The 24769-nt window shown below is 50.3% G+C and overlaps 1 protein-coding gene across 2 annotated transcripts in view; it reads left to right on the forward strand.

The window, feature by feature from the left end:
• The first annotated feature begins 602 nt into the window (after positions 1 to 602).
• Positions 603 to 24769, forward strand: part of RAP1GAP2 (RAP1 GTPase activating protein 2) — a 219598-nt gene continuing 195431 nt past the window's right edge. The window contains exons 1-2 of one of the 2 annotated variants that reach the window (XM_055322769.1): positions 603 to 652; positions 11906 to 12022. In XM_055322769.1, the coding sequence (XP_055178744.1) occupies positions 603 to 652; positions 11906 to 12022 (167 nt within the window). Of the gene's footprint in view, positions 653 to 11905; positions 12023 to 17027; positions 17133 to 24769 lie in introns of those variants that run through there. The other variant, XM_055322798.1, reaches the window with a different exon arrangement.

Genomic DNA, 24769 nt, shown 5'->3' on the forward strand with positions numbered 1-24769 from the left:
CGAAGTAGCTTGAAGCCTGGATGGAGCTGGTCCTAGGGTCGGCCGGCATGCCTGGTCAGTGTCATACTGTTTTAACTACTGTCACTTTAAAATATTTTAATAATTTGTAGGGCACACCAGTTTTCATTTTAGGTATTGAGAGTAATTTAATTTTTTATGCCTAACTTTCTAGGTAGATAGAGCAGGTGTCTAGGGCGGAAAGGCCTCCTCACTCAGCAAGTCCAGTTTGCCTTGCAGTAGAACTCTGAGAGCCTGACCCCTCACCTAGGGCTACAAAAAAAATCCGGCTTTGGCTTTCCTGCGCCGCGGGGCAGCGAGCGGACGGGCCGTGGCCTCCGCGGCTGCCGCGTAGGAGCGCGCAGCCCCAGCCGGGCGGGGCCGCAGCTCCCCCAGCTCCGGGGGCGGGGCCGTGGCCGCTCGGGGGTGAGCGCCCGGGCCGCAGCGCCCGGGCCGCAAGCGGAGTCGCGTCGTGCCCTCCCCGCCCGCCGGGCCCCACGCCGGGCCCCGCGCCCGCTAGCGCGCCCTCGGCACCGGCCTGCGGCAGCCGGCCCTCCTCCGCCCAGTGGCCCGCGGCGGGCCGGGAGCGAGCGGCCGGGCGAGGCATGGCGGGCCGCCGGGCGCCGGGGGAGAAGCGCTGGCAGCTGGTGCGCTGGTGAGTGGGCACCGGGGTGGGGCGCGGGGCCTGGTGCGGGCGCTCACCCGCGCGCCCTGCACCCCGAGGTCCGGCCGGGCGCGGAAGGAGCGCGGCGCTGGCCCAAAGTTTCTTCTCGAGCTGAGGTTGCGGGGCGGGATGTACGCGGAGCCGCGGGACTGCCGGGTCCTAGCCATCCCCGCGCGGGGTCTTTGCGGTTCTCCGGAGAGGTGGGCACTGGGACTGGGACCGGGACCCTGTCCCTGACGTCAAGGTTTGGAGGGACTCCAGGCCTTTCTCTCACAGGCTGTTGGCAGGGTTTCCCCCCTGCCCTCCCCCCACCCCCAGCTCAGCGGTCTGATTTGTGCTCTGGGGGTCCCCCGCCTACCTCCATGCCTTGTGCTGCTTTGGTCCGGCCACGGAATTGGGCCCCAGGGCGCACAACCCACAGCCTTCAGCGACCCTGTCCAAGGGGGATGCCCCGTCTGTCTACACAGGGACTTCTGGGGGTAGGCACTTTGGGGTTGTGGGCTTAGAGTTAGGGGCCTCGGAGGTGAGGGACGAGGTCCCTGTGTTGGTGGGTGGTTGCCCCCACCCCCACCGCGGCCCTACCTAGGCCTCGGGTATCAGGTTACCTGACTGCAGGCTGAGCGGGTTTCAGACGCAGCAGGGAGTCACCTGGCTTGGGCCTTTGTCTCCAGTGTCCGAACGAATGTTGAGGGCTGCTTCAGCCAGAGGCCTGACCTCTGCTTGGCAGGATTTAGACTGCAAGGTAGCCTGCTTTGGGAGGACTCCAAGAATCAAAGGAGATGTCTGGCTGGGACCACTCCCTGTCCCACATCATCCAACCCACATTGGACCAAGGGGCATCTCTGTGGTAACATTCTGGACTCATCTCCCTAGGTATATTCTGTAGCTGGAAAATGAATACAAATAATATCATCAGGGGCCCCTGGGTGGCTTCGTAGGTTAGGCGCCTGCCTTTGGCTCAGGTCATGATTCTAGGGTCCAGGAATCAAGCCCCATATCGGGCTCACAACTCCTCTGGGAGTCTGCTTCTCTCTCTCCCTCTGCCTGCAGCTCTCCCTGTTTATGCTCATGCTCTCTCTCCCTGTCAAATAAATAAATAAAATCTTTAAAAAAAAAAGAGAGAGAGAATAATATCATCAATAATAACAAGCTGGGCTTCCTGCACGCTTCTTACTGGCTCTGGGGTCCAGGTGTTGCACTACTCTTCATAGTGATCCTCAGGGGAAGGTTTTAGCGCCTCCATTTTAGAGATGAGGAATCGGAAGCTTACAGAAGGAAGGTGGTTAGTCAAGGCCACCCAGCAAACAAGTGGCTGAATCAGGGTTTAAGCCCATGTCTTGCCCAGGGGGTTAACTGCTCCTCTGTTTTGCTTATCTCCAGGACCATCCCATTCCGCCTGCCCATATAGCCAAGTTCACATTGTCAGAAAATCCTAGCATGTCAGAGCAGGAGGGGTCATTGGGTTTCCAGCCTGCTCAGCCCACCTCTGCTCTGGGAGGGGTCTAAAAATCAAAATCCAAATAATCAAAATTATTTTCAAATTAAACCCCCAGTACATAAATCAGATAAACATAGAGTTAATCTGTTTGAAGAGTTGGTGGAGAGCTGGCAGTTACTTTTTTTTTTTTTTAAGATTTTATTTATTTATTCATGAGAGACAGAGAGAGAGGCAGAGACACAGGCAGGGGGAGAAGCAGGCTCCATGCAGGGAGCCCAATGAGGGACTCTATCCCAGGATCAGGCCCTGGGCTGAAGGCGCTGCTAAACCGCTGAGCCACCCCGGCTGCCCAAGCTGGCAGTTACTTAGTGCCCTCTCCCTGGTAAGGAGGCACTACCCCGGGAGTCCAGGACCTCCTAGATCAGTTTGCTTGGTTTAATTCCTTACCTGTCTCACAGAAGAGGAGGAACTAGGAAGTTTTAAAGGCAGAGAGCGGGGGAATCCCTGGGTGGCTCAGAGGTTTAGTGCCTGCCTTTGGCCCAGGGTGTGATCCTGGAGTCCCGGGATCGAGTCCCACATCGGGCTTCCTGTGTGGAGCCTGCTTCTCCCTATGCCTGTGTCTCTGCCTCCCTCTCTGTGTCTCTCATGAATAAATAAAATCTTAAAAATAAATAAATAAAGGCAGAGAGCTTGGATTCCTGCTCTGAATCTCTCTCTGCCCTGGTACTGCCTGGCTGGATTGGATCTTGGGCTGAAGTGGATGATGCATGAACTATTGTTAGTGCCCTAGTTAGGTTTTGGGTTACCTTTCACCCCCCGGATAAAAGTCCATTACCGGGAGAAGGTCCTGAAGATGTGGCTTAAGTGGTTAGGCAGCTTGGCAGGGAGCTTGAGGGCAAGATACCCTCCGATTCTCATGGTGTGCTCCCAACATGTCAGCCTTGGCCCCAGAATTTCCAGAATTTCACATTGAGTCAATTTACTCCACTCAAACTGGCTCAAGAGAAAAGGGATTTATTGGCTGACAGAACTGAGAACTCCAGGGACTTTTCTTTGTTTTTTTTAGATTTTATTTATTTGTTTTGTTTGTTTGTTTATTTATTTATTCATTCATTCATTTATTCATGAGAGACACAGAGAGAGGTAGAGACACAGGCAGAGGGAGAAGCAGGCTTCATGCGGGGAGCCTGATGTGAGACTTGATCCCCGGACCCAGGATCATGCCCTGAGCAGAAGGCAGGCCCTAAACTGCTGAGCCACCCAGGGATCCTCTCCAGGGACTTTTCATGTTTCAGGCACAACTGCTCTCAGGTGCTCAAATGTCACCAAATAATGCTTTATGTCCCTCTACTTTCCTCTGTTTTGCTTTTATTTCCTCGTGGAGGCAAGTTGGCTATCAGCAGCTGTAGGCAGTTCTCCAGGTTAGTGACCTTCATGGGGAGAGCTTTCCTAGTTCAGTAGTCCCAGGATGTCATCCCATTGGCCTTGCTTGGGTCACATGACATTCCTTGAGCTAACCACTGTGGGCTCCACAGTTTGGCCAGGTTGGGTCATGTGCAGGCTTAGGGAGCTGAGGGTTGTGGTCAGTTCTACCCCAACTACAGGATTTTGAATGGTAAGTTATTGGGTAACAAAAACACATGGAAACTCACAATAAAGTTAAAAGGCAAACTAGAAACTGGATAACAATATAGACACAAATTAGGCTCACTGCCAATTTGCTAAATGTAAGAAGTGCTCTTTTTTTTTTTAAGATTTTTATTTATTTATTCATGAGAAACACAGAGAGAGGCAGAGACACAGGCAGAAGGAGAAGAAGGCTCCATGCAGGGAGCCCGACATGGGACTCGATTCCAGGACCTCAGGATCATGCCCTGGGCCAAAGGCAGACGCTCAACTGCTGAACCACCCAGGCATCCCAAGAAGTGCTCTTATAAATAAGTTTAAAGGGTGCCTGGATGGCTTGGTCAGTTAAGCAGCTGACTCTTGATTTTAGCTCAGGTCATGATCTCAGGGTCATGAGATCAAGTGCCTTGTGGAGCCCTGGGTCAGGCTCCACAATCAGTGGGGAGTTTGCTTCTCTCTCTGCCCCTCCCTCTACTCATGCTTGTGTACTCTCTAAAATAAATAAATAAATCTTTAAATAAATAAATAAATTTAAAGAGAAAACAAGAAAAGAACAAAACCACCACTGACTGGGTGGCATAAACAACAAACATCTATTTTTTTCACGGTTCTGGAGGCTGGAAGTCCAAGATCAGGGTGCCAGCATGGTCAGGTTCTGATGAGAGCCCTCCTCCTGGCTTATAGATGGCTGCCTTCTCACTGTGTCTTCAATATAGTGAGAAAGCACATAAGCTCTTTTGGTATCTCTTCTTCCTTTTTTTTTTTAAAGATTTTATTTATTTATAAATATTTATTTATTCATGAGATACACACAGAAAGAGTCAGAAACACAGGAAGAGGGAGAAGCAGGCTCCCTGCAGGGAGCCCAGATATGGGACTCAATCCCAGGACCCCGGGATCACGACCTGAGCTGAAGGCAGATGCTCAACGGTGAGCCACCCAGGTGTCCCTTATTTATTTATTCATGAAAGATACAGAGAGAGGCAGAGACATAGGCAGAAGTAGGCTCCCTCTCAGGAGCCTGATGTGGGACTCGATCTCAGGACTCCAGGAATCATGCCCTGAGCCAAAAGCAGACGTTCAACCTCTGAGCCATCCAGGGGCCCCCTGGTGTCTCTTCTTAATAAGGACTTGAATTCTATTGGATCAGGGCCTTATATAACCTTAGTTCCACAAAGGCCACAATATAGTTGTATTGGGGGAGTAGAGCCTCAATACATGAATTTGAGGTGGGGGTGAGGGGATGGGGATGAAGATACAAACAGTCCATAATACTTACCCAGAAAAACTTGGGAGTCTAAGTGGTAAGTGATTTAGGCTCAACACCTGGAAGTTGTTGGATGCTGCTTAGGGTCTCATTGGGGGAATACTGTCTGAACATGAACCAAGGGAGCCAACTTTGGAGCCCAAGAGTGGGACACCACAGCAGAAACAGCAGATGCAGAAGAACAAGGACTCCCCCCCCCCCCCCGCCCCCTATGGCGGTTTACCTGTCCCCCGGGCTATGCAGGACTGGCATTCAACATTGCCACCTTGTGGTATAGAGAGCAGGAGCACCAGAGGGCTGCAGACTACAGTTCTCTCTAGATCTGCTATTTCAGAAGCAGAACTGAGGCTCTGGGGTTTTTGGAGCATTCTAAAATCAAGATTTTAAAAAAATCTATTTATTCATGAGAGACACACACAGAGAGAGGCAGAGACACAGGCAGAGGGAGAAGCAGCCTCCATGCAGGGAGCCTGATGTGGGACTCGATCCCGGGACTCCAGGATCACGCCCTAGGCTGAAGGCAGGTGCTAAGCCGCTGAGCCACCCAGGGATCCCCAAAAGCAAGATATTAAACTTTATAATAACAGAGGTTGAAGCAGAAGGAGGATTCAAGCGACTAATTAGTTGGGAAAAAAAGAGGTCTGACTGAATTCATACCCTAAGCTATTGGTATGGTTTGTAACAGTTCTGCAGAAAATGAATGCTCCTGTTGAGCTGTTAAACTCCTTGGTAACAAAAGTAGTTTTTCAGCTGTTCAGATTGGCTACCCTTTTAATGTGCTCACCTACATAAGAGCATAGACACACCTAAATAGCCACATAATATGGAGTGAGACTTTACTGGTTCTCTCATAAAATAAAATGCTTCAAGCACATTTTAAAAGTGAAAACCCATGGAAGAACCACTGTGTAAGGCTTAATTGTAGTTATTTGCCATGTTCAGATTTGTGGGAGAATTAGGATCTTTTGAGAATTAGGATATTTAAAAAAACCATAGTGTTTTGAAGTGTATGCTTTTAAAGGAAGTAGTGGCTTAAAACAACAATGAGATATTGCCCCCTACCTGTTAGAATGGCCAAATTCTGGAACACCGGCAGTACCAAATGCTGGCGAGGATGAGGAGCAACAGGGAATCTCAAAAACTGCTGGTGGGAATGCAAAATGGGATGGCTACTTTGGAAGATAGTTTGGTGGTTTCTTATAAAACTAAACATATCATCGAGCAATCACCTTGGTATTTACCTTAAGGCGCTGAAAACTCACGTCCAAACAAGTACCTGCACGTGGATGTTTATATCACCTTTATTCATAACTGCTAAAACCTGGACTCAACTAAGATGTTCTTTAGTAGGTGAATGGGTAAATAAACCGGCACAACCAGACAATGGAATATCATTCAGTACTAAAAAGAAATCAGCCATCGAGGGGATCCCTGGGTGGCTCAGCAGTTTAGCGCCTGACATTGGCTCAGGGCGTGATCCTGGAGTCCCGGGATGGAGTCCCGCATCGGGCTCCCTGCATGGAGCCTGCTTCTCCCTCTGCTTGTGTCTCTGCCTCTCTCTCTCTCTGTGTTTCTCATGAATAAATAAATAAAATCTTAAAAAAAATCAGCCATCGAGCCATGGAAAGACATGGAGGAACCTTAAATATCCATGAGTAGGTGAAAGAGGCTGTGTACTCTATGGTTCCAACCAAATGACTTTCTGGAAAAGGCAAACCTGAGGATGCAGTACAAAGATGGGTGGTTGTTGGGGCTTTGTATTTGTGCATGGGGGTGGGGGGAGGTGAGTAGACAGAGCCAGAGGGTTTTTAGAGCAGTGAACATATGCTCCATGTTATTATAAATGGATATATGTAAAAAAGAATCCTAATATCCACTCACTTTTCAAAATTGCCCTCTTCCATTGGACTCTCCTCCAAATTCTCCATAAAGTACCCAAAACTAAATTAGAATTTGATTGGGTTCATCAGCACAGGTTAAAAATGTCCAGTTTTCAGCATTCCTGTCATTTTGGAGAGCCTGTGCTGGGCCCTGCCCAGGTTCTGATGGTGGAGCCTAAGAATTTGCAAGGAGCTAAGGAGGCTCAAGGTGAAGGCTGTGTAAGTCGTTGAGAAGCAGAGCAGTGTGCTCTGGCAATGTTCTTTTTACTGGCTGCAGGGTATGCCACTATAAATCAGACCATGATTCTCTACGCAGCCTCTATTGATGACCTTTTAGGATATTTTGATATTAAGCCCATTGCTGTGATGAACATCTTTAAACCTATTCCATGCAAACGTGCAAAAGTAATGGTGCATGTTGTGAAAGATATTGCAAACCTGACCTCCAAAGAAATTGTACCATTTTATATTATTCCCAGTGATGTGTGAGATGCCACTTTCTCCACAACTCTGCTCACCCTGGGAATTAACAAACGTTTTTTTTTTCTTTTTTTTTTTGGAATTAACAAACTTTTAAAACTTGGCCAGTCTCACCAGTGAAAAAATATTCTCTCATTGTTCTTGTAATTTTCATTTCTTTAAGAAAAGTTGCATTTTTCATGTTTATTGGCCTTTTGTGTTTCTACTTTTGTAAAGTAAAAGCTCTTTATCATGGAGATTATCTGTAAAAGCTCTTTATCATGGAGATTAGTCTTTCTTTAGTTTTTGGTAAGTTTTTAATTTAATTCAATTTTTTAAAAAGATTTTATTTTTATTTTATTTTTTTATTTTTTATTTTTTTAAAGATTTCATTTATTTATTCATGAGAGACACACACAGAGGCAGAGACATAGGCCGAGGGAAAAGCAGGCCCTCCACAAGGAGCCCAATGTAGGACTTGATCCCAGACCCTGGGATCACACTCTGAGCTGAAGGCAGATGCCTATCCGCTAAGCCACCCAGATGTCCTGAGTTTTATATTTTAGGACAGTTTTAGATTTACATAAAAATTGAGATGATAATACAGAGAATTCCCATATACCCTATACTCAGTTTCCTCTATGAACATCTCTTTAAAATTTTTTTATTTATTTATTCATGAGAGACCCAGAGAGAGAGGCAGACATAGGAAGAGGGAGAAGCAGGCTGCCTGAGGGGAGTCTGATGCGGGACTCAATCCCGAGATTGGCATCACTTCCTGAGCAGACGCTCAACCGCTGAGCCACGCAGGCGTCCCTCCTTGCTTAGGTTTTAATGGTTGATAGTGGCTTACAGGGTGAGCCTCTGCAGTGTTTATTCTCCCCCAGGGTAGAGTTCAATACAATATCAGATACATGGCAGGTTAATGGGGGGTATACATGGGTATGGGTGGCATTCATTCAATGTGGTCCAAGATAGCAAATATGCTAAATAAATTGGATTCATTAATAGAGATAATCTGTGTCAGAGCATTCTGTGAAGGAAGTTTCCCAAGGATGTGATGAATTGATCACTGTTGTTGTGACTTTGGCAGGCTGGGTTTTGGCAAGAGGGCTGCATGAGGATGTTGCAGGGGTTTCAGAGGTGATCAGACAGTCTTTACACTTAGCAGGAGACAGGCACATAAATAACTCACGTACAGGCAACGCTGTGATCAAGGTTAAGCAAAGCTTCCCTGGAGCCCCGGATCTTCCATTCTAGTTAGAGGATTGGGGACAGATTCTTAGAGGCAGTGTGGTTTGAGGAGTTGAGGAGAGGTGGGCAGATTTGGGGCAGAGATGGAGGGAGGGCAGTTTAGGTCAGAGCACAGCCTGAGCAAAGGCTCCGAGGTAAGAACAGGCAGGGCATGCTTAGAGAAGGACAAACAGGTGAGACACACAGGGGCCCATACGTGTCGATGTGGAGGGGGTGGCATGATAGAGTGTGAAAGACTGGATGGAAGGGAACAGAGTGGCAGAGATTGGACTCTCAGGTGTGCAGTTGGGAGGATACTTGATATGCAGTGGGAAGACACTGACATTTTGGGGCAGGGGAGAAGCTAATAAGGTCTCGGTTGGGAAGTGGGGGCTGGTACAGGGGAGGGAGAGGGTGTGTGTGTGTGTGAGTGTGTGTGTGGAGGAGGCTGGTTAGGAGGACACTTGATGCCAGGAGCTGACAGCCTCTGCTGCTTCCTGCATGTGTGACCTCAGACAAGTTCCCTTCCCTCCCCTGGGCTCTTTTTCCTCATCTCTAAAATGGGATTGACCCAATCTAAGGGGTCTGATGGGAGGTTTAGAGGTGTGGGTTTGTCTGTCTTAGGTAAAGAACGGAAGGCCTGTGACTTGGTGAAGGCCTATGGGGATGGTGAGGAGGGAAGGAGCTAAAGACCATGTGGCAAGGGCTTCCCTCACATTTTGTAATCCTTGCACCAACCCTTCAAAGTGGGTGTTATGGTTACTCCCGTTTTATGAGGAGTAAGGAGATAAGGATTCTGGGACTCACAGTGGAAAACTCAATCACCTACAGTTGGTAAGTGGAATCCAGGCCATGATGCCTGCAGAGTGGAAGACAGTCCCTTCCACCTGCCTCACTGGAGTGCAGGGAGGGACAAGGAGGTGGAGGTGGTGCTCGTAGCCCAGGTGGTTTGCATTCCACACAGGCGCCATGGGGGTGTGGCAGGCACTTAGGTGGGGATGGTTCCTGAGTGGGGGCCTGTGTGTGCTTGGTGGGGTCCACAGGGCCCTATTGTGGTCTAGCAGCCAGGAAGGGAGGGGACATACTATCAGGTTTGGGCTCTGCCAGCATCTTTGGGTAAGCCCTGTGTCAGCTCTGGGCCCCGTGTCCTCATCTGTAAAATAAAGATGTTGGAGCAGATGAGTGACCTGTTGAGGTCTTCCTGGTCCTAATGACCTAAGACTTCAAGATCAACAGAGTTCTCAAAAAAAAAAAAAAAAAGATATTTACTTTTTGAAAACATAGTATACTCCTATGGTTCAGATTCATAAAGCACTAAAGCAGTTCCAGTGCTCCGCTCAGTTCCCCTTCTTGGAGGTGACTGTGTTACCAGTTTCTCCCACAGAGATGGCAACATTGTCATTCAGTACTGAGTCCCAAGAAGTCCAAGGATGGGGAAAGACATAGAAACTTGTTATCAGGGATCCCTGGGTGGCGCAGCGGTTTGGCGCCTGCCTTTGGCCCAGGGCGCGATCCTGGAGACCCGGGATCGAGTCCCGCGTCGGGCTCCCGGTGCATGGAGCCTGCTTCTCCATCTGCCTGTGTCTCTGCCTCTCTCTCCTTCTCTCTCTGTGACTGTCATAAATAAAAAAAAAAAAAAAAAAAAATTAAAAAAAAAAAAAAAAAAAGAAACTTGTTATCAGACTAGGATGGAAGTAATCAGGGTGGGCTTCCTGGAGGAAGTTTTTACAGGAGGGGAATCATCTTGGGACAGGAAACATATTACAGAGGAGGGTCATGTCCCAAACTGAAGTTACCATCTTCCCTCCCAAACCCGTCTGGTGTGAATGGCACTGTGGTCAGCTGCACAAACTAGAAACTGGGGAACAACTTAGCTGCCTGGTTCCCCCTCACCAGACCTAGCCAGTGCTGCCTCCTTAGCTCATTCCATCTCCAGCACTGTCCAGACTGCACGGTCCCTTCTGGACCTCCGCAAGAGCATCTTGCCTGGCAGCCCTGCCACTTCTCACACAGAAGCCTGGAAGATCTCCCCTAGGTGCCCCTTGGATCACGCTGAGAAGAGTGAAAGGAGATGGGTGCTCTGATGTGGGAGGTCCCAGGAGCGACTCTGCCTCTCTGCTCTCCTGAGGCTTTCACCCAGCAGGGAGCCTGGCCCGTTGGGCAGAATCACAGAAGCTGCATGATTGAGCCACCCGGGCGTCCCCTAAAAAGATTTTATTTATTTTTTAATTATTTATTTATTTATGATAGTCATACAGTGAGAGAGAGAGAGAGAGAGAGAGAGAGAGAGAGAGAGAGAGAGAGGGAGGCAGAGACACAGGCAGAGGGAGAAGCAGGCTCCATGCACCGGGAGCCCGACGTGGGATCCCGGGTCTCCAGGATCGCGCCCTGGGCCAAAGGCAGGCACCAAACCACTGTGCCACCCAGGGATCCCCAAAAGATTTTATTTTTAAGCAATCTCTGTACCCAATGTGGGGCTTGAATTTACAACCCTGAGATCATGAGTCACATGCCCTACACACTGAGCCAGCCAGGCATCCCTGCACTTGTAATTTAGACAAGTGGTGTCAGATTGTCCTGCAGAGGAGTTATACCAACTGACACTCCTGCTGGTAATGTATGAAAGGGCCTGTCTGTGATGATATATTTGTTCATGTGACTATTTGGTGGTTTCTCTCTCCAGAAGGTTGTAAACTCCTGAAATTAAGTCTCTCTTGCTCATCATCATAGATAATGAATGTTGAATTAATGAATGGGTTCACACTTCTACCAGGAAGGGATGGCTGGAGTGGGAGGGATCCTTTTGTCTTCACCTTGCCGAGCCCAGCCTCCTCTATTCTTACTGTACGGTTACTGTTCATCCAGACAGTGGCTGAGACCCTGTGAGAAGTTCTGGAAGAACCTAATCCTGACATCTGATTCATGGCCCCCACTCCAGGGCAGCCCTTTTCCTGCTGTGAAATCAAGAAGTCCAGGGTCTCAGTCCCATAAGGAGCTTGGAAAATGAACCCCTATCTAATGCTTGAATCCCTAGCCCAACCTCTGCTTACATACTGCCAGGAACAGGGAACTCACCCCTTCCAAGTGACTCCTTTCAACTTCAGACAATAACTTTTAGAAAGTTTTTCCATCATTGAATTGAAACCTTGTAGCTACCTCCTCTTCAGGATATTCTAACTGTGGCCTTCTGGAAACGGGCTTTCTGGCAGATGAGCAGTGGGGGAGATTCGAGGACAGGTACCCCTCATCTATCTTTTTCCAGCAAGTAGAGTCAAATTCCCAAAGAAGCTTGGCAGAGCCCTGCCTGTCCATCCCCTCACTCTCTCCTGTCCTGTCCGCAGGTACGTGCAGGAAGGACGGTTCCGAATTGAGGAGAGGACACTGACAGCCTTCCAGTGGCTCTACAACCCACAGCAGCATCGCATCCTGAGCCGCGCTGACCTAGAATCTCCCTCCAGGTAAAGGGACCCCCAGCCATTACTCTCCAAAGGCAATACTTATGCAGCCAGCTTCATACTGGTTGTAAATCTGCAGTGGGAACCACTGCCTTTAGAGTTAGAGGAACCTCCCAGGGTTCTGGAAAGAGTGTGTCAGCCTGGGTACTTCTTCAGCCTAGAAGGCACCAAGTGATTTGAGGCAGCTCACTACCTCTGCTTTCTTCTCTGTGAAATGGGTATAATTATATATTCCCTGCCTTCTATCAGGAAGATCATGAGTCTCAAGTGAAATGAGGGCTGCAGAGAATCTAAAAGCCTAGGGGTCAGTTGGTTCCTCTTTAAGAGGGAGAGTGGCTGGCAGATTTGCTGGGCAGCCTCCTCACCTATCCTTGATGTAGGTGGAGGGAGCCAGCCCTGCCTTCCTCATCTCCTCCTGCCCTCTGTTGTGGTATTCAGCTTGGAGTCTGACTGAGGGGTGAGAGAGGAGGGATCTTCCTGGCCCAGATTCCTGCTCCTAGGCTCCTGTCCACTCTTCCACCACACTGGACAGATATGACAAGCATTAGCAGTCTCCACAGAGATCCTGGGCAAACTTGCTGTGGTCTCACCCCTTCCCAAGGCTTCTGTTAGACCTGATCCTGAACCTTACTTCCATGTTCGCCCTCAAGACCTCTTTGCACCAGCTCCTAAATTAGCAGGACCCTCACAGCCAAGAATGAGCAGGCCTCACCTCCCCGGAGTGGTTTAAATGAAAGAAGAGTGGAGGTGGTATCATTTGGGGGGCTATATCATGGGCTGGCCAACAAGAGTACAGAGGTGATATTCTACTGCTGCTCCCCAGCTGACCCTAGGAATAAGATTTGGAAGTCAGTGGGTGACTTCATCTCCTAGATATCTGCCAGGAATCCAGTTTAGCTAAGAGCAGTGCATCTGCTCCCTCTTGTCTCAACAAGATTTCAGAAGGTACAGGAAACAGTGAGGTGGCTGGGTACTCTCGCTGTAGATCTGATACTCTGGAGGAAGAATTTATTAGATGATGTTGTAGAAGTATCAAAAACTCTGGGAAAGGTGACTCAGGCCACCTGGGAACTCTTGGTAGTCAGGGAATGGGTAGTCAGACAAGCGCCCTGGACTCCACAGGATGGATTTCAAATAGTGTAGAGAAAAGACAGAAATTTCCCTAGAGCTTGAGGCAAGACTATTGGGAAGGGTGCCAAAATGAAATTCTGGGTTTATAGTGGTGAATGCTTGCAGGGAAAAAGAAAGAGGCTGCTGTGGCTGCCCTGGGAGCATGCTAGTGACATATGGACACGAAGGGCACATGGTCGGGTTTAGTTGCAGGCAACATGCAAAACCCTATTGTATGCCATTTGCCATCTGACATAATAAAGTAGCTTCTCCCTCACCTTTTCTTCTTCAAAACTCTTGCCATTATTGGACATTATCTTGTCCATTTGTTCATTGTCCCTGACAACACCCCCTCCACCCCCCACCTCCAAATGTAAGCTTTATGAGAGCAGTGCCCTTTTCAGCTTGCTCTCTGCTACATCCTAAGGTCATGTTTCAGAGAAGGAGTTGATTAAAGAAGTATTGGGGGGAACGACAAATGAACACAATGCAGGCTCACCTCTAGGAAGGCTGGGAGAGAGGCTAGCCTCTCAGACTCCAAGACAGGTTGGCCAGCTCTACCTGCTCAAGGTAACGACCAGGGAAGAAGAGGAGATGGGACCTCCTGCCCATGCAGGTGGCCTGAAGCTAACAAAGTTGCTCTGCGTTCTGAGCCAAAGAATGCAAATGTGTTTGAGAGTCACAGGAGTACAGCTGAGTTCTTGGAGGAGGGAAGCAATCATGAGACAGGATGGAGCTATTTGAAATAAAATCAGCTTTCATACTTGGGAAAGCTATATCCCAAGGAACTTGAAGGGGAGGCTGCCATACTCTGTGACTGTACTAATTTTTGTGACAATATTAACAGCTAATTTTCTGAGTGCTTATTATGTGTCATGTGTAAATACTTTATAAGAATAAATTGATCTGGGATCCCTGGGTGGCGCAGCGGTTTGGCGCCTGCCTTTGGCCCGGGGCGCGATCCTGGAGACCCGGGATCGTGTCCCACGTCTGCTCCCTGCATGGAGCCTGCTTCTCCCTCTGCCTGTGTCTCTGCCTCTCTCTCTCTGTGTGTGTGACTGTCATGAATAAATAAAAAAAAAGTTAAAAAAAATAAAAGGAATAAAATCTTTAAAAAAAAGAATAAATTGATCTAATCTTCATAACAATGCTCTGATGTAAGTACTATTGTTCTCCCCATTTTTCAGATGACCAAACTGAGGCACAGTGAGTAAGTTGCAGTGCATATAATCACCATGCACACTGCCTCTCAGAGAATAAGGCATTTACCCATAGGCAGGAGGTAGCTGAGATAATATCTATTTTTACAAAGAGGAAATAAGTCCAGAAAGCATAAATAAGGAACTCAGGATTCGTCCTGAATGAACATTTCAGGGTTCATTTTTATTTTATTAAAATTTTTTTTTATTGGAGTTCAATTTGCCAACATATAGCATAACACCCAGTGCTCCTCCCGCCAAGTGCCCCCTCATTGCCCATCACCCAGTCACCCCAACTCTCTGTCCACTTATTTTATTTTATTTTTTAAAGATTTTATTTATTCATTCATTCATGAGAGACACAAACACACAGAGAGGCAGAGACACAGGCAGAGAAGCAGGCTCCATGCAGGGAGCCCGACGTGGGACTCCATCCCAGATGTCCGGGATCACGTCCTGGGCCGAAGGCAGTGCTAAACCGCTGAGCCACCTGGGCTGCCCAAGAGTTTATTTTTAAAAAGACAGTTTGGAGAAGGAAGAGGTGGATAATCATCAGCAGCAAGCAAATTCCCTGAGAACCCATCCTGCTGGGGGAAGCTTATTCGCTTTTCTGATTTGTTTTCTAGACTAGAAAGTAGGTTGGAGGTGGTGGAGCAGAAGACTATGGTTCTGAGTTTGATGAGCAGGCTTCCATTGGCTGCTGAATCCTGCTCCACGTGTTTATGAGTGGGTTGTTGAAGAAGGATCTGGTGAGCTGGTGACAGTGCTGATGGTAGGAACCTGGGCACCAGCCCAACAGGCAAGATGGCAGATTCGGGACCCAAATCTAGTAGGTACGGTTTAACAGGGATGGAGAAATCTATTCTGGTCTCCAGTCCTGCCTATACCTGGGAGAGAGACAAGGGAATCAGCTGTCTGAGGGGTTCTGATTGACTAGAAGCTTGGGTATGGCCCCATGATTTAGGTTTTAAGAAAATGCTTGCATCTTGGGGATGCAAGAGCTCAGGGCAGAGTCTGAGGGCAGGGGAGGGAAGGTCTTAGTCTCAGACCCTAAGACGAAGGTTCCTTCATTTGTTCTTTGCCTGGTGGACAGGGACTGAATACCTTTCTTCTGCTAACACTGTGCCAGGTATTACCCTGGAAGGGCTGAGCAGGGTGCATTTCAGGATGATTGATAAAGCTGCTGAAGGGACTCAGACCATGGGCTGGCCACCTCTGCCTTCCTTTCTTCCTTTCACCCTGGGTCAGGCCTTGCTGTTGCAGGGTCTCATTGTAGGCAGACAAGGATTCTGCTTCCGTGGGGCACATACTCTACCAGGAAAGAAGGACCATAGACACACAGACAAGAGAAGTTCCTAGGACCATCAGTGTGCCTAAGGTGCTAAAACAGGGCATGGAGAAAGGGTGACGTATGTGTGTGGGGGGGTGGGGGTGGGGTGGGGGTGGGGAAGAGGACTTTGGATGAGGTGGAAGGCCTCTCTGAGAAGGGGACATTTGAGGTGAGTCCTGAAGGACACAAGGGGGCAGGCATATGGAGAAGCTGCTGGTGGTGGAAGGGGTAAGGGGACACAGGAGATGGGATGGAAAAGAAGAGCGGGGCCGGGACCAGCAAGGACAAGGCCCTAAGTGCATTTAGAAGCAGAAAGCCATTGTGGCCAGAGCAGAGTGATATTGTGGTCAACAGAGACGCGAGGCAGATTTCCATGAAGCCAAGCAATGGCTTTTTAGCACTTAGATTTGCCCGAGGACGGCATGTGCTGCCCCCTGAGGGAGTGAGCTTCTCATCCCTGAGGTATACCAGCCACATCCCGGAGGCCGCCTGGAGAGCATGTTACCAAGGAAAAGACTAGGCATCCCAAAGGCTGCCAGGGGGCCCCTTCAAATTCAGGAGCATCCTTGGCTTGGCGGAAGCTGGGAGGAAGCCCGCGGAGTGGACGAAGGGAGCTCCAGGCTGCTAGGTACAAAGTGGGGGCAGTTTCGGGGGTTTGGCAGTGCTAGAGGCCTCCTCCTCACCACCGCACCTCCTCCCTAGGCCCACCCCACGCAGAGCTGGGGAGAGCCCCGGAGCGTCCGCCTCAATAGACCAGGAACCCCGGGATCTTTCCGCACCTCCTTCCCCACTGCCCGGGGCCCCATCCTCCAGAAACTTCTGTGGGCCGGTGGGCTGTTCCCTCCTCTCCCCCGGGTCCCTTGGGCGCGCGCCTGCCCCGCCTCGCGCCTTTGTTCCCGAGGAGCCGCCTCGGGCAGTTTCCCAGCGCCGGCGACGAGCGCTTCCCAGCTGGGGGCTCGGCGCTGGGGCCCCGCCGCGCTCCCCCCACCCCCTCCCACCCCCTCGGGCAGCTGCGCGGCGGCGGCGCTGGGCGAGCCCGGCCGGACACCGCGGGGACCAGGGCCGTGCGAGCGGGCGGGGGCGGGGGCGGGGGCGGGGCGGGGCGGCGCGGGCGGGGGGCTCGGCTCGGGGGCGGCTGGGGGCGGCTCGGCGCGGGGGCGGCTCGGCGCGGGGGCGGGGGCGGGGGCGGGGGCGGGGGCGCGCCCGCCAGGTGCGCGGCGGCCGCGGGGGGCGGAGAGCGCAGCTTTGTGCGTTCGCGGCCGCGGGCCGGCCGTGCGCCTGTGCGCGCCCCAGTGACGGCGCACGCGGCTGGGCGGGCAGCGGGGGAAGCCCGCCGCCGGGAGGGGGCTCGGTCCGGATGGAGACGCGAGGACGCCGCAGCTGCGGGCGCACGGGCGGGGGGAGCTGCCGCCGCTGACTGTTGACAGTCTGTCCACGTCGAGGAGTGAGCTCTGGGCGCCGCGCGTCGGAGAAGGTCAGTGGGTCCGGGGCCGGGCGGTGATGCCATCAACAGCCTGGACCAGGGCGCGAATCCTGGGTGGGACTGAACGTGGAGTCGGGGTGTGTGTTGTGAGTGTAAATGCGTGTGTTTGCAAAGAGAAATGCAGCCCCGTACGTGTGTGAGCTCTGAGCTCCGAGCTGCGATTCCACAGGGCACTTACGCGTAATGGGTTCTGTTTGGGAGATGGGGTGACTGTCCTTAGCAATCCATGCGGGTGGGGCATTGCGCACACACGCCGCGTATGCGGGTGCGTGTGCCTGAGTGAGACGTTGCTCAGCCCCTGCCAAAGTCTTTGGCTAGAGAAGCTGACAGAGGTGGAGGTCAGAGGTGCGGTGTTTACAGGTGGTGGCAGAAGAAAACAGCCGGGAACCCCAGGAGGACTGTGTGGCTCGTCTGGGTTAGTGTTTTTTTTTCCCCAAAGGGCATAAACCCCACCCCACCGTCGTTCCAACCTGTGCCCGTTGCGGAGAGGGGAGCTAGGATGGCGGGGTGCTGGCAGAGAGGCCTTAGTGGACCGCAGGGGCAGGGCCAGCCACCAGCCTGGTGCTCACTGCTGGAGGCCCTGGGTGAGTGAGTGTGGGAGAGCCAGTCTCGGGTGGGTGTCGAGGGCAGATCTGTGTTCAGGAGACCTCAGGACCCTGTAGAGTCCACACCAGATGCTGCGTGTCTGGACCAGGAAGCTGGTGGGGGGGGGGGCATCCTTCTTCCTCATCTGTTTCCTGTAGCTCTTTATATACCCTTCTTAACAAACTGAAGGGCATTTATATGCAAGTGGGGTTTGGGCTCTGAATGCTGCCTCTGGTGAGTGGCCCCCTTCAGAGCAGCCTCCCTGGGGAATAATAGGGTTGTTCTGGGCTGGGTGCCAGAGCTCTTGGGTTCTTTTCCTGCTCTGTGACCCTGTGGCTTTACCTTAAGCCCCACAGGCCTCAGTTCCCCAAGCAGACGGAAGAACCCCCACCCTTTGCTGTGGGTTAAGGAGGATTCAAACAGTGGAGGGGGTGGGGGATGGTAGGAGTGGGGTTGTGTGGGGAGGCTGGGAGTGACTCAGGGCTGTGAGGTCCCAGGAGTGATTCCCCCAGGGAAGTCTCATCACATCTTTGCGACTTGGGCAGGAGTTGGGAGAGGCTCTGTCCTCATCTCCAGGCAGGTGTGTTGGGTTTTCTGAGTCCAGGGGTGGGGCAGTGTGGGTGTCTGCTAGCTCTGGCTGTTCAGGCTTCAAGAAGCTACCTGAGGTCCCCTGTCTTTTCCGAGATGTTGAAGAGTGGGGATGCCCTTGGGGGGCCTTGGGGGGCCTGTTTGGGGCTGCAATGGGGGACTGGAGCTGAAGGGCACAGAAGTTTCTGGATAGAGTCAGATGCCAAACATGGGTAGGGCCTGGGCACATCTAGCTGGGACTCCTGCTCAGCCCAGGGTGTTGAAGCAATTTGGTGGAGGTGGCTTAATTTCCAGAGAGATGACGCTCCTGCTGCAGGCACCCTAATACCCTCTTCTCCCTGTTTCTGTCTGGAGCAAGTGTGGTTGAACCACCATGGTTCAGAATGACTTGACCCTTGAAGAAAAGGGACCCCGCATGGATGATGGTGGCAGCAGCTGGTTAAGCATAAGGGCTCTGTTGTTACTCAGACCTGAGTTTGTATCTCAGCCCCACTGCCATTTCACTGTGTCTCCACCTGTGTTCCCACAATCAGAAGCTGAGAGAAAGGCTTGTGTGTGATGGTTTATTTGGGAGGTGATCTTGGGAAACAAGGGTGCAGCAAAGGGCATGAAGGGGAAAGGGGAAAGCATGAGGTGGCTGGCTGACTTAGTCCATGAAGCATGGGACTCTTGATCTCAGGATTGTGAGTTCAAGCTCCATGGTGGGTATATAGCTTATTTAAAAAAATTAGGAAAGAGGAAAGCAGAATGAGGATGCATTTTTATTATTTTATTATTATTTGTTCATTCATGAGAGACAGAGAGGCAGAGATTTACGCAGAGACAGAAGCAGGCTTCCCCTGGGGAGCCTGATGTGGGGCTCAATCCCAGGACCCTAGAATCATGACCTGAGCGTAAGGCAGATGCCTAACCAACTGAGCCGCTCAGGCGCCCCAAGGATACATGTTTTAAAGATTTATTTATTTATTTATTTATTTATTTATTTATTTATTTATTTATTTATTTATTTGGTATTATTATTATTTAAAGATTTTTATTTATTCATGAGAGACACACACACAGAGAGAGAGAGAGAGAGAGAGAGAGAGGCAGAGACACAGGCAGAGGGAGAAGCAGGCTCCATGCAGGGAGCCCGACGTGGGACTCGATCCTAGGTCTCCAGGATCACGCCCTAGGCTGTAGGCAGCGCTAAACTGCTGAGCCACCAGGGCTCCCCTGTATTATTTTTTTTTATTGGAGTTTAATTTTCCAACATCTAGTATAACACCAAGTGCTCATCCCGTCAACTGCCGCCCTCAGTGCCCATCACCTAGTCACCCCATCCCTCTGCCCACCTCTCCTTCTACTACCCCTTGTTCGTTTCCCAGAGTTAGGAGTCTCTCATGCTTTGTCACCCTCTCTAATTTTTCCCACTCATTTTCTCTCCTTTCCCCTATAATCCCTTTCACTATTTTTTTTTTATGATAAGCACACAGTGAGAGAGAGAGAGAGAGAGAGAGAGAGAGAGAGAGGCAGAGACATAGGCAGAGGGAGAGGGAGAAGCAGGCTCCATGCACCGGGAGCCCGACGTGGGACTCGATCCCGGGTCTCCAGGATCGCGCCCTGGGCCAAAGGCAGGCGCTAAACCGCTGCGCCACCCAGGGATCCCACCTTTCACTATTTTTATATTCCCCGTATGAGTGAAACCGTATGATTGTCCTTCTCCGATTGACCTACTTCACTCAGCATCATACCCTCCAGTTCCATACACATCAGAGCAAACGGTGGGTATTCATCCTCTCTGATGGCTGAGTAATATTCCATTGTATATAGAGACCACATCTTCTTCTTCTTTTTTTTTTTTTTTTTTTTTTTGAGACCACATCTTCTTTATCCATTCATCGGATGATGGATACCGAGGCTCCTTCCACAGTTTGGCTATTGTGGACATTGCTGCTATAAACATTGGGGTGCAGGTGTCTCAGTCTTTCACTGCATCAGTATCTTAGTGCAATTGCTGGGTCATAGGCTAGCTCTATTTTTAACTCTTTGAGGAACCTCCACACTGTTTTCCAGAGTGGCTGTACCAGTTCACATTCCCACCAACAGTGCAAGAGGGTTCCCCTTTCTCCACATCCTCTCCAACATTTGTGGTTTCCTGTCTTGTTAATTTTCACCATTCCCACTGGTGTGAGGTAGTATCTCATTGTGCTTTTGATTTGTATTTCCCTGATGGCAAGTGATGCAGAGCATTTTCTCAGCATGTGCTTGTTGGCCCTGTGTATGTTTTCTTTATTTATTTTTAAAAGATTTTATTTATTTATTCATTGAGAGACACAGAGAGAGGCAGAGACACGGGCAGAGGGAGAAGCAGGCTCCCTATGGGGAGCCGGATGCAGGACTCAGTCCCAGGACCCCGGGATCACCATCTGAGCTGAAGGCAGACGCTCAACCACTGGACCACCCAGGTGCCCCAAAGAGGACTTCTTTATGGAGCCAGATGACGGTGTCTTGCCCATACCTCTCTTTCAATGCTTTGGTGCTTCTCTAGTGTGAAGTTCTGCTTCATTCTGATCTTAGCCTGCCATGCTATAGTTTTTTTTTTTTTTTCTGTTTGCCACAATCCTTCAGGGCTTCTGTATAGTTATGAGAGGATTCCTTTCCACCTGCTCAAGATGTAAAGCAGCCATAGGGGCTCTCACAGCAGATGGGACATCAAGACGAGTCATGTGCTCTGGGGGACTTGGCCTGAAACCAGAGTGTGCTGAGCCCTTGGCTGTGCCCACACTAAGGTCTCAGGGCCGCCTGGTTTCCCACCACCTCCCTAGTTCAGATCCAGGGCTGGCAGTCTCCTTCCTGGATTATGCTGGGTAGGCTGGCTGGGCCCTGCCAGGTCTGGGTCAGCAGATGGCAGCAGGCATGGGCACCTGGGGACCTTGCTGATTAGATAACTGGCAGTGAGCAAGAGCAGGAGAGGAGTGACGGGCAGTCAGGCACAGTGGAATGTGCACAAGTGTCTGTGGTGGGCATGTAGCTGCACATCTTTGTATGTGTGGGTCCTCTGAGTATGTCCCCATGTGCATTGCTGTGTGCATTCTTGTGTGTTTGTGTTCTTTCCTCTGGTATGTGTGTTGTTGATACACTGGGCACTCTCCAGAGTCCTCAAGGGTGTGTCTGTCTCCTGGCAGGTGATACCTGACCCCAGCAGGATTTCCTCAGCCCTGGGGCTTCTTAGTCTTCTGCCCTTCCCTGCTCTGCTGCCTCTCCCAAGTTTCCTGTCCCTGGACCTCCTTCTGTTTTGAGGAAGTTGCTTCTTCCCCATTGGCTGTGTGGGTGCGCATTACCTTTGGGGCAGGGCCTAGGAAGGATAACCAGTGCAACTTCCAGCCCCATGCTTTGAGATCTGAACCTAGGGTGGCAGATGGGTGAGCCCTAGATTGAGGAGATGAGTCAGGCATGGCTGCAGGAGGTGGGCAGAAGCTTGGCTGTATGTGTCAGCATGCTTCAGGGAAGTATGTGTGCACCCCATACACTTGATCCCTGCCTCCCTCAGAGGCCTGAGTATCAGTGTAGCTGTGGGAAGCCACCACCCCCCCCCCCCCCCCCCCCGCTCTGATCCCTCCCATCCATGTCCTCTTCCTGGGTAGCTGTGGCCAGCCCAGTTTCTGGCAGGGAGCAGAGTGGTCTCTGGAGCTCTGGGCATTGCACTGGGGCCCTTGGCCCCAAGTAATTCCTGTTGCCACAATCATTTACATTTATGGAGCTCTTCCTGCACCAGATCCTGGACTGTGCAGGTATTAGCTCATTGGCTCCTGAGAGCGATACTATGAAGTGGGTTCTGAAAGCATCTCCATTTAATGAGGAAGTGGAGGCTAAGAGAGGCTGAGTCAGTGCTACAGGATCACACAGCTAGTAAGTAGTTGAGCTGGGATGTAACCCAGCTCTGTTCTTGACTTTTGCTGCTGTTCTGTTCACTCTTCACAAAGCTGGACCATCTCATTCTTGCAGTCTCCCCTTGAGAGTGGCTGTCCCAGATCATCCTCTCCAAACAGAGCTCCCCACCCACCCAGGCCCTTTTGGATCCTATCAACGTGTTGTAAATATGGGTATAAAGTTATCCCTCTTTAATCTTTCATCCCCTACCCCCCCAGGGGGGGGCAGGAATCCATTTTGTTCACCATTGTATCCTCAGCACTAGCAGAGCCTGGAACACAGTAGGGATGGTCTGAGACCAATTCCAGTGTGTGTGTGTGTGTGTGTGTGTGTGTGTGTGTGTGTGTGTATGTGTATGGATGTGTAGGTTTCCCCATATATGTTACAAAACGACTTTTGGACACCAACGGGGTGTCTGAGCATTCAACTCAATCCTGACACAATCTACCCAGAGATAGCATCGTATTCCACAGTTAAAGGGTTCAGTCCAACAGATGCTAGTCAAGCCCAAGCTGTCACATGTGCTTCTTACCAACTGGCTATAAATCAGAGCTTCTCAGGACCTCCTCTTCAGGTTGGGGCAATTTGCTGGAACAGCTCACAGAACTCCAAGAAACATTTTTCTTACTAAATTACCCATTTATTATGAAAGGAAGTAAATCAGGAGCAGGCAGATGAAAGAGGTGTGTGGGGGCAGTGTGTGGGACAGGGTGAGGCCCATGCTGTCTCCAAGAGCACCACTCTCACCATCCTCCACAGGTCAACCAGCATGGAAGTGCTCCCAGCCCTGTCCTTGTGCCTTTTTACGGAGGCTTCATTACATAGTCATTGGTCTAGTCATCAGCCATTGGCTATTGAATCACCCTCCAACCCCCTACCCTCTTTGGGGGTTAGGGGATAGGACTAAAAGTGCTAGCCCTCTAATCACGTGATTGGTTCTCTTGGCAACCAGCCTCTAACCCTTAGTGCTTTTTTTTAATTTTTTTTATTTTTTTATTTTTTTTTTACCCTTAGTGCTTTAAAAAGTCACCTTTGGGGCAGCCCTGGTGGCACAGCGGTTTGGCGCCGCCTGCAGCCCAGGTTGTGATCCTGGAGACCCGGGATCGAGTCCCATGTCAGGCTTCCTGCATGGAGCCTGCTTCTCCCTCTGCCTGTGTTTCTGCCTCTCTCTCTCTGAATGAATAAATAAATAAATCTTTAAAATAAAAGAAAAAAAAGTCACCTTTGTGGGGCAGGGCGCCTGGGTAGCTCAGTGGTTGAGTGCCTGCCTTTGGCTCTGGGCATGTGATCTTGGGGGTCAGTCCGCATCAGGCTCCCCATGGGGAGCCTGCTTCTCCCTCTGCCTGTGTCTCTGCCTCTCTCTGTCTCTCATGAATAAATAAATACAATCTTTAAAAAAAAATCACCTTGTTCACATAATGAGACACCTTTATCACTCTCAGCACTTGTGAAATTCCAAGAGTTTGGGGAGCTATGAGCTGGGAATTGTAGACAGAGGCCAAATACACATTTCTTATAAATCACAATATCCCAGGATGCAGTAAATAGGCACTTATTAAATGAATGAATAATGAATGAATATATGCAGATATGTGTGACTCAAGGCCCTAGCTCTAAAATCCTCCTCTGTGCTCTCTCACACAGCAGAGACCATCGTAGGATGGCCAGGGGCACAGGCTCTGGAGCCAGCGTGCTGGGTTCTAGTTCTGGCTCCATTGCTGTTCTGGTTATTTTATTTTATTTTGAAAAAATTTTATTTATTACTTATTTGAGAGAGAGGAGAGAGTGAGAGAAAGAAATTACAAATGGGACGATGGGCAGAGGGAGAGGGAGAGGCAGACTCCCCACTGAGCAGGGCCCTGGCATCATGACCTGAGCTCTAGGCAGATGCATAGCCAGCTGAGCCACCCAGGTGCCCCTGTTCTGATTATTTTATTCTGCATAATAAACTGCCCAGAAGCTTATGGCTTAAAACAATGGTGATATTTGTTTTGCTCAGGAATCTGTACTTTGGGCAGAGCAGTCATCATCCAGGGTGGCTCAAAGTGGGGCTGGCCTGAAGGCTAAGTTGCTCGTGTCTGGCATTTAATGCTGGCTGCTGGCTTGAGGACTCAGTTCCTTACTACATGGGCCTCTCCGTGTGCTCTGTCTTCTTGTCACATCCCTGTGTGCTACTTTGGGCTTCCTCACAGCATTGGGGCTGGGTGAAGGGGCAAGAATCCCAAGAAAGAGCCAGCAGAAGCTATTTTAGTTTTTCTTTTTTCTTTTTTTTTTTTAGTTTTTCTTACTTATCCTTGGAGATGGTGCAGCATTGTTCCTGCCACAGTCACAGGTTCATACAGATCTAGGAGGAGGGAAGAGAGATTCCACCTCTTAGTGGAGAGGGGTGTCAGTGTCACATGGTAATATGAGCATGTGGGATGGGGGATGTATTGTGGGATGGTGTGGCTGTCTTTTTTTTTTTTTTTTTTTTTTTTGCTGTCTTTGGAAAATACAGTCAACCTGCCACAGTTACTTCCTAAGAATGTGACCTTGAACAAATT

The sequence above is a fragment of the Nyctereutes procyonoides genome, unplaced genomic scaffold, assembly GCF_905146905.1.
Source record: "Nyctereutes procyonoides isolate TBG_1078 unplaced genomic scaffold, NYPRO_anot_genome, whole genome shotgun sequence".
Lineage (NCBI taxonomy): Eukaryota > Metazoa > Chordata > Mammalia > Carnivora > Canidae > Nyctereutes > Nyctereutes procyonoides.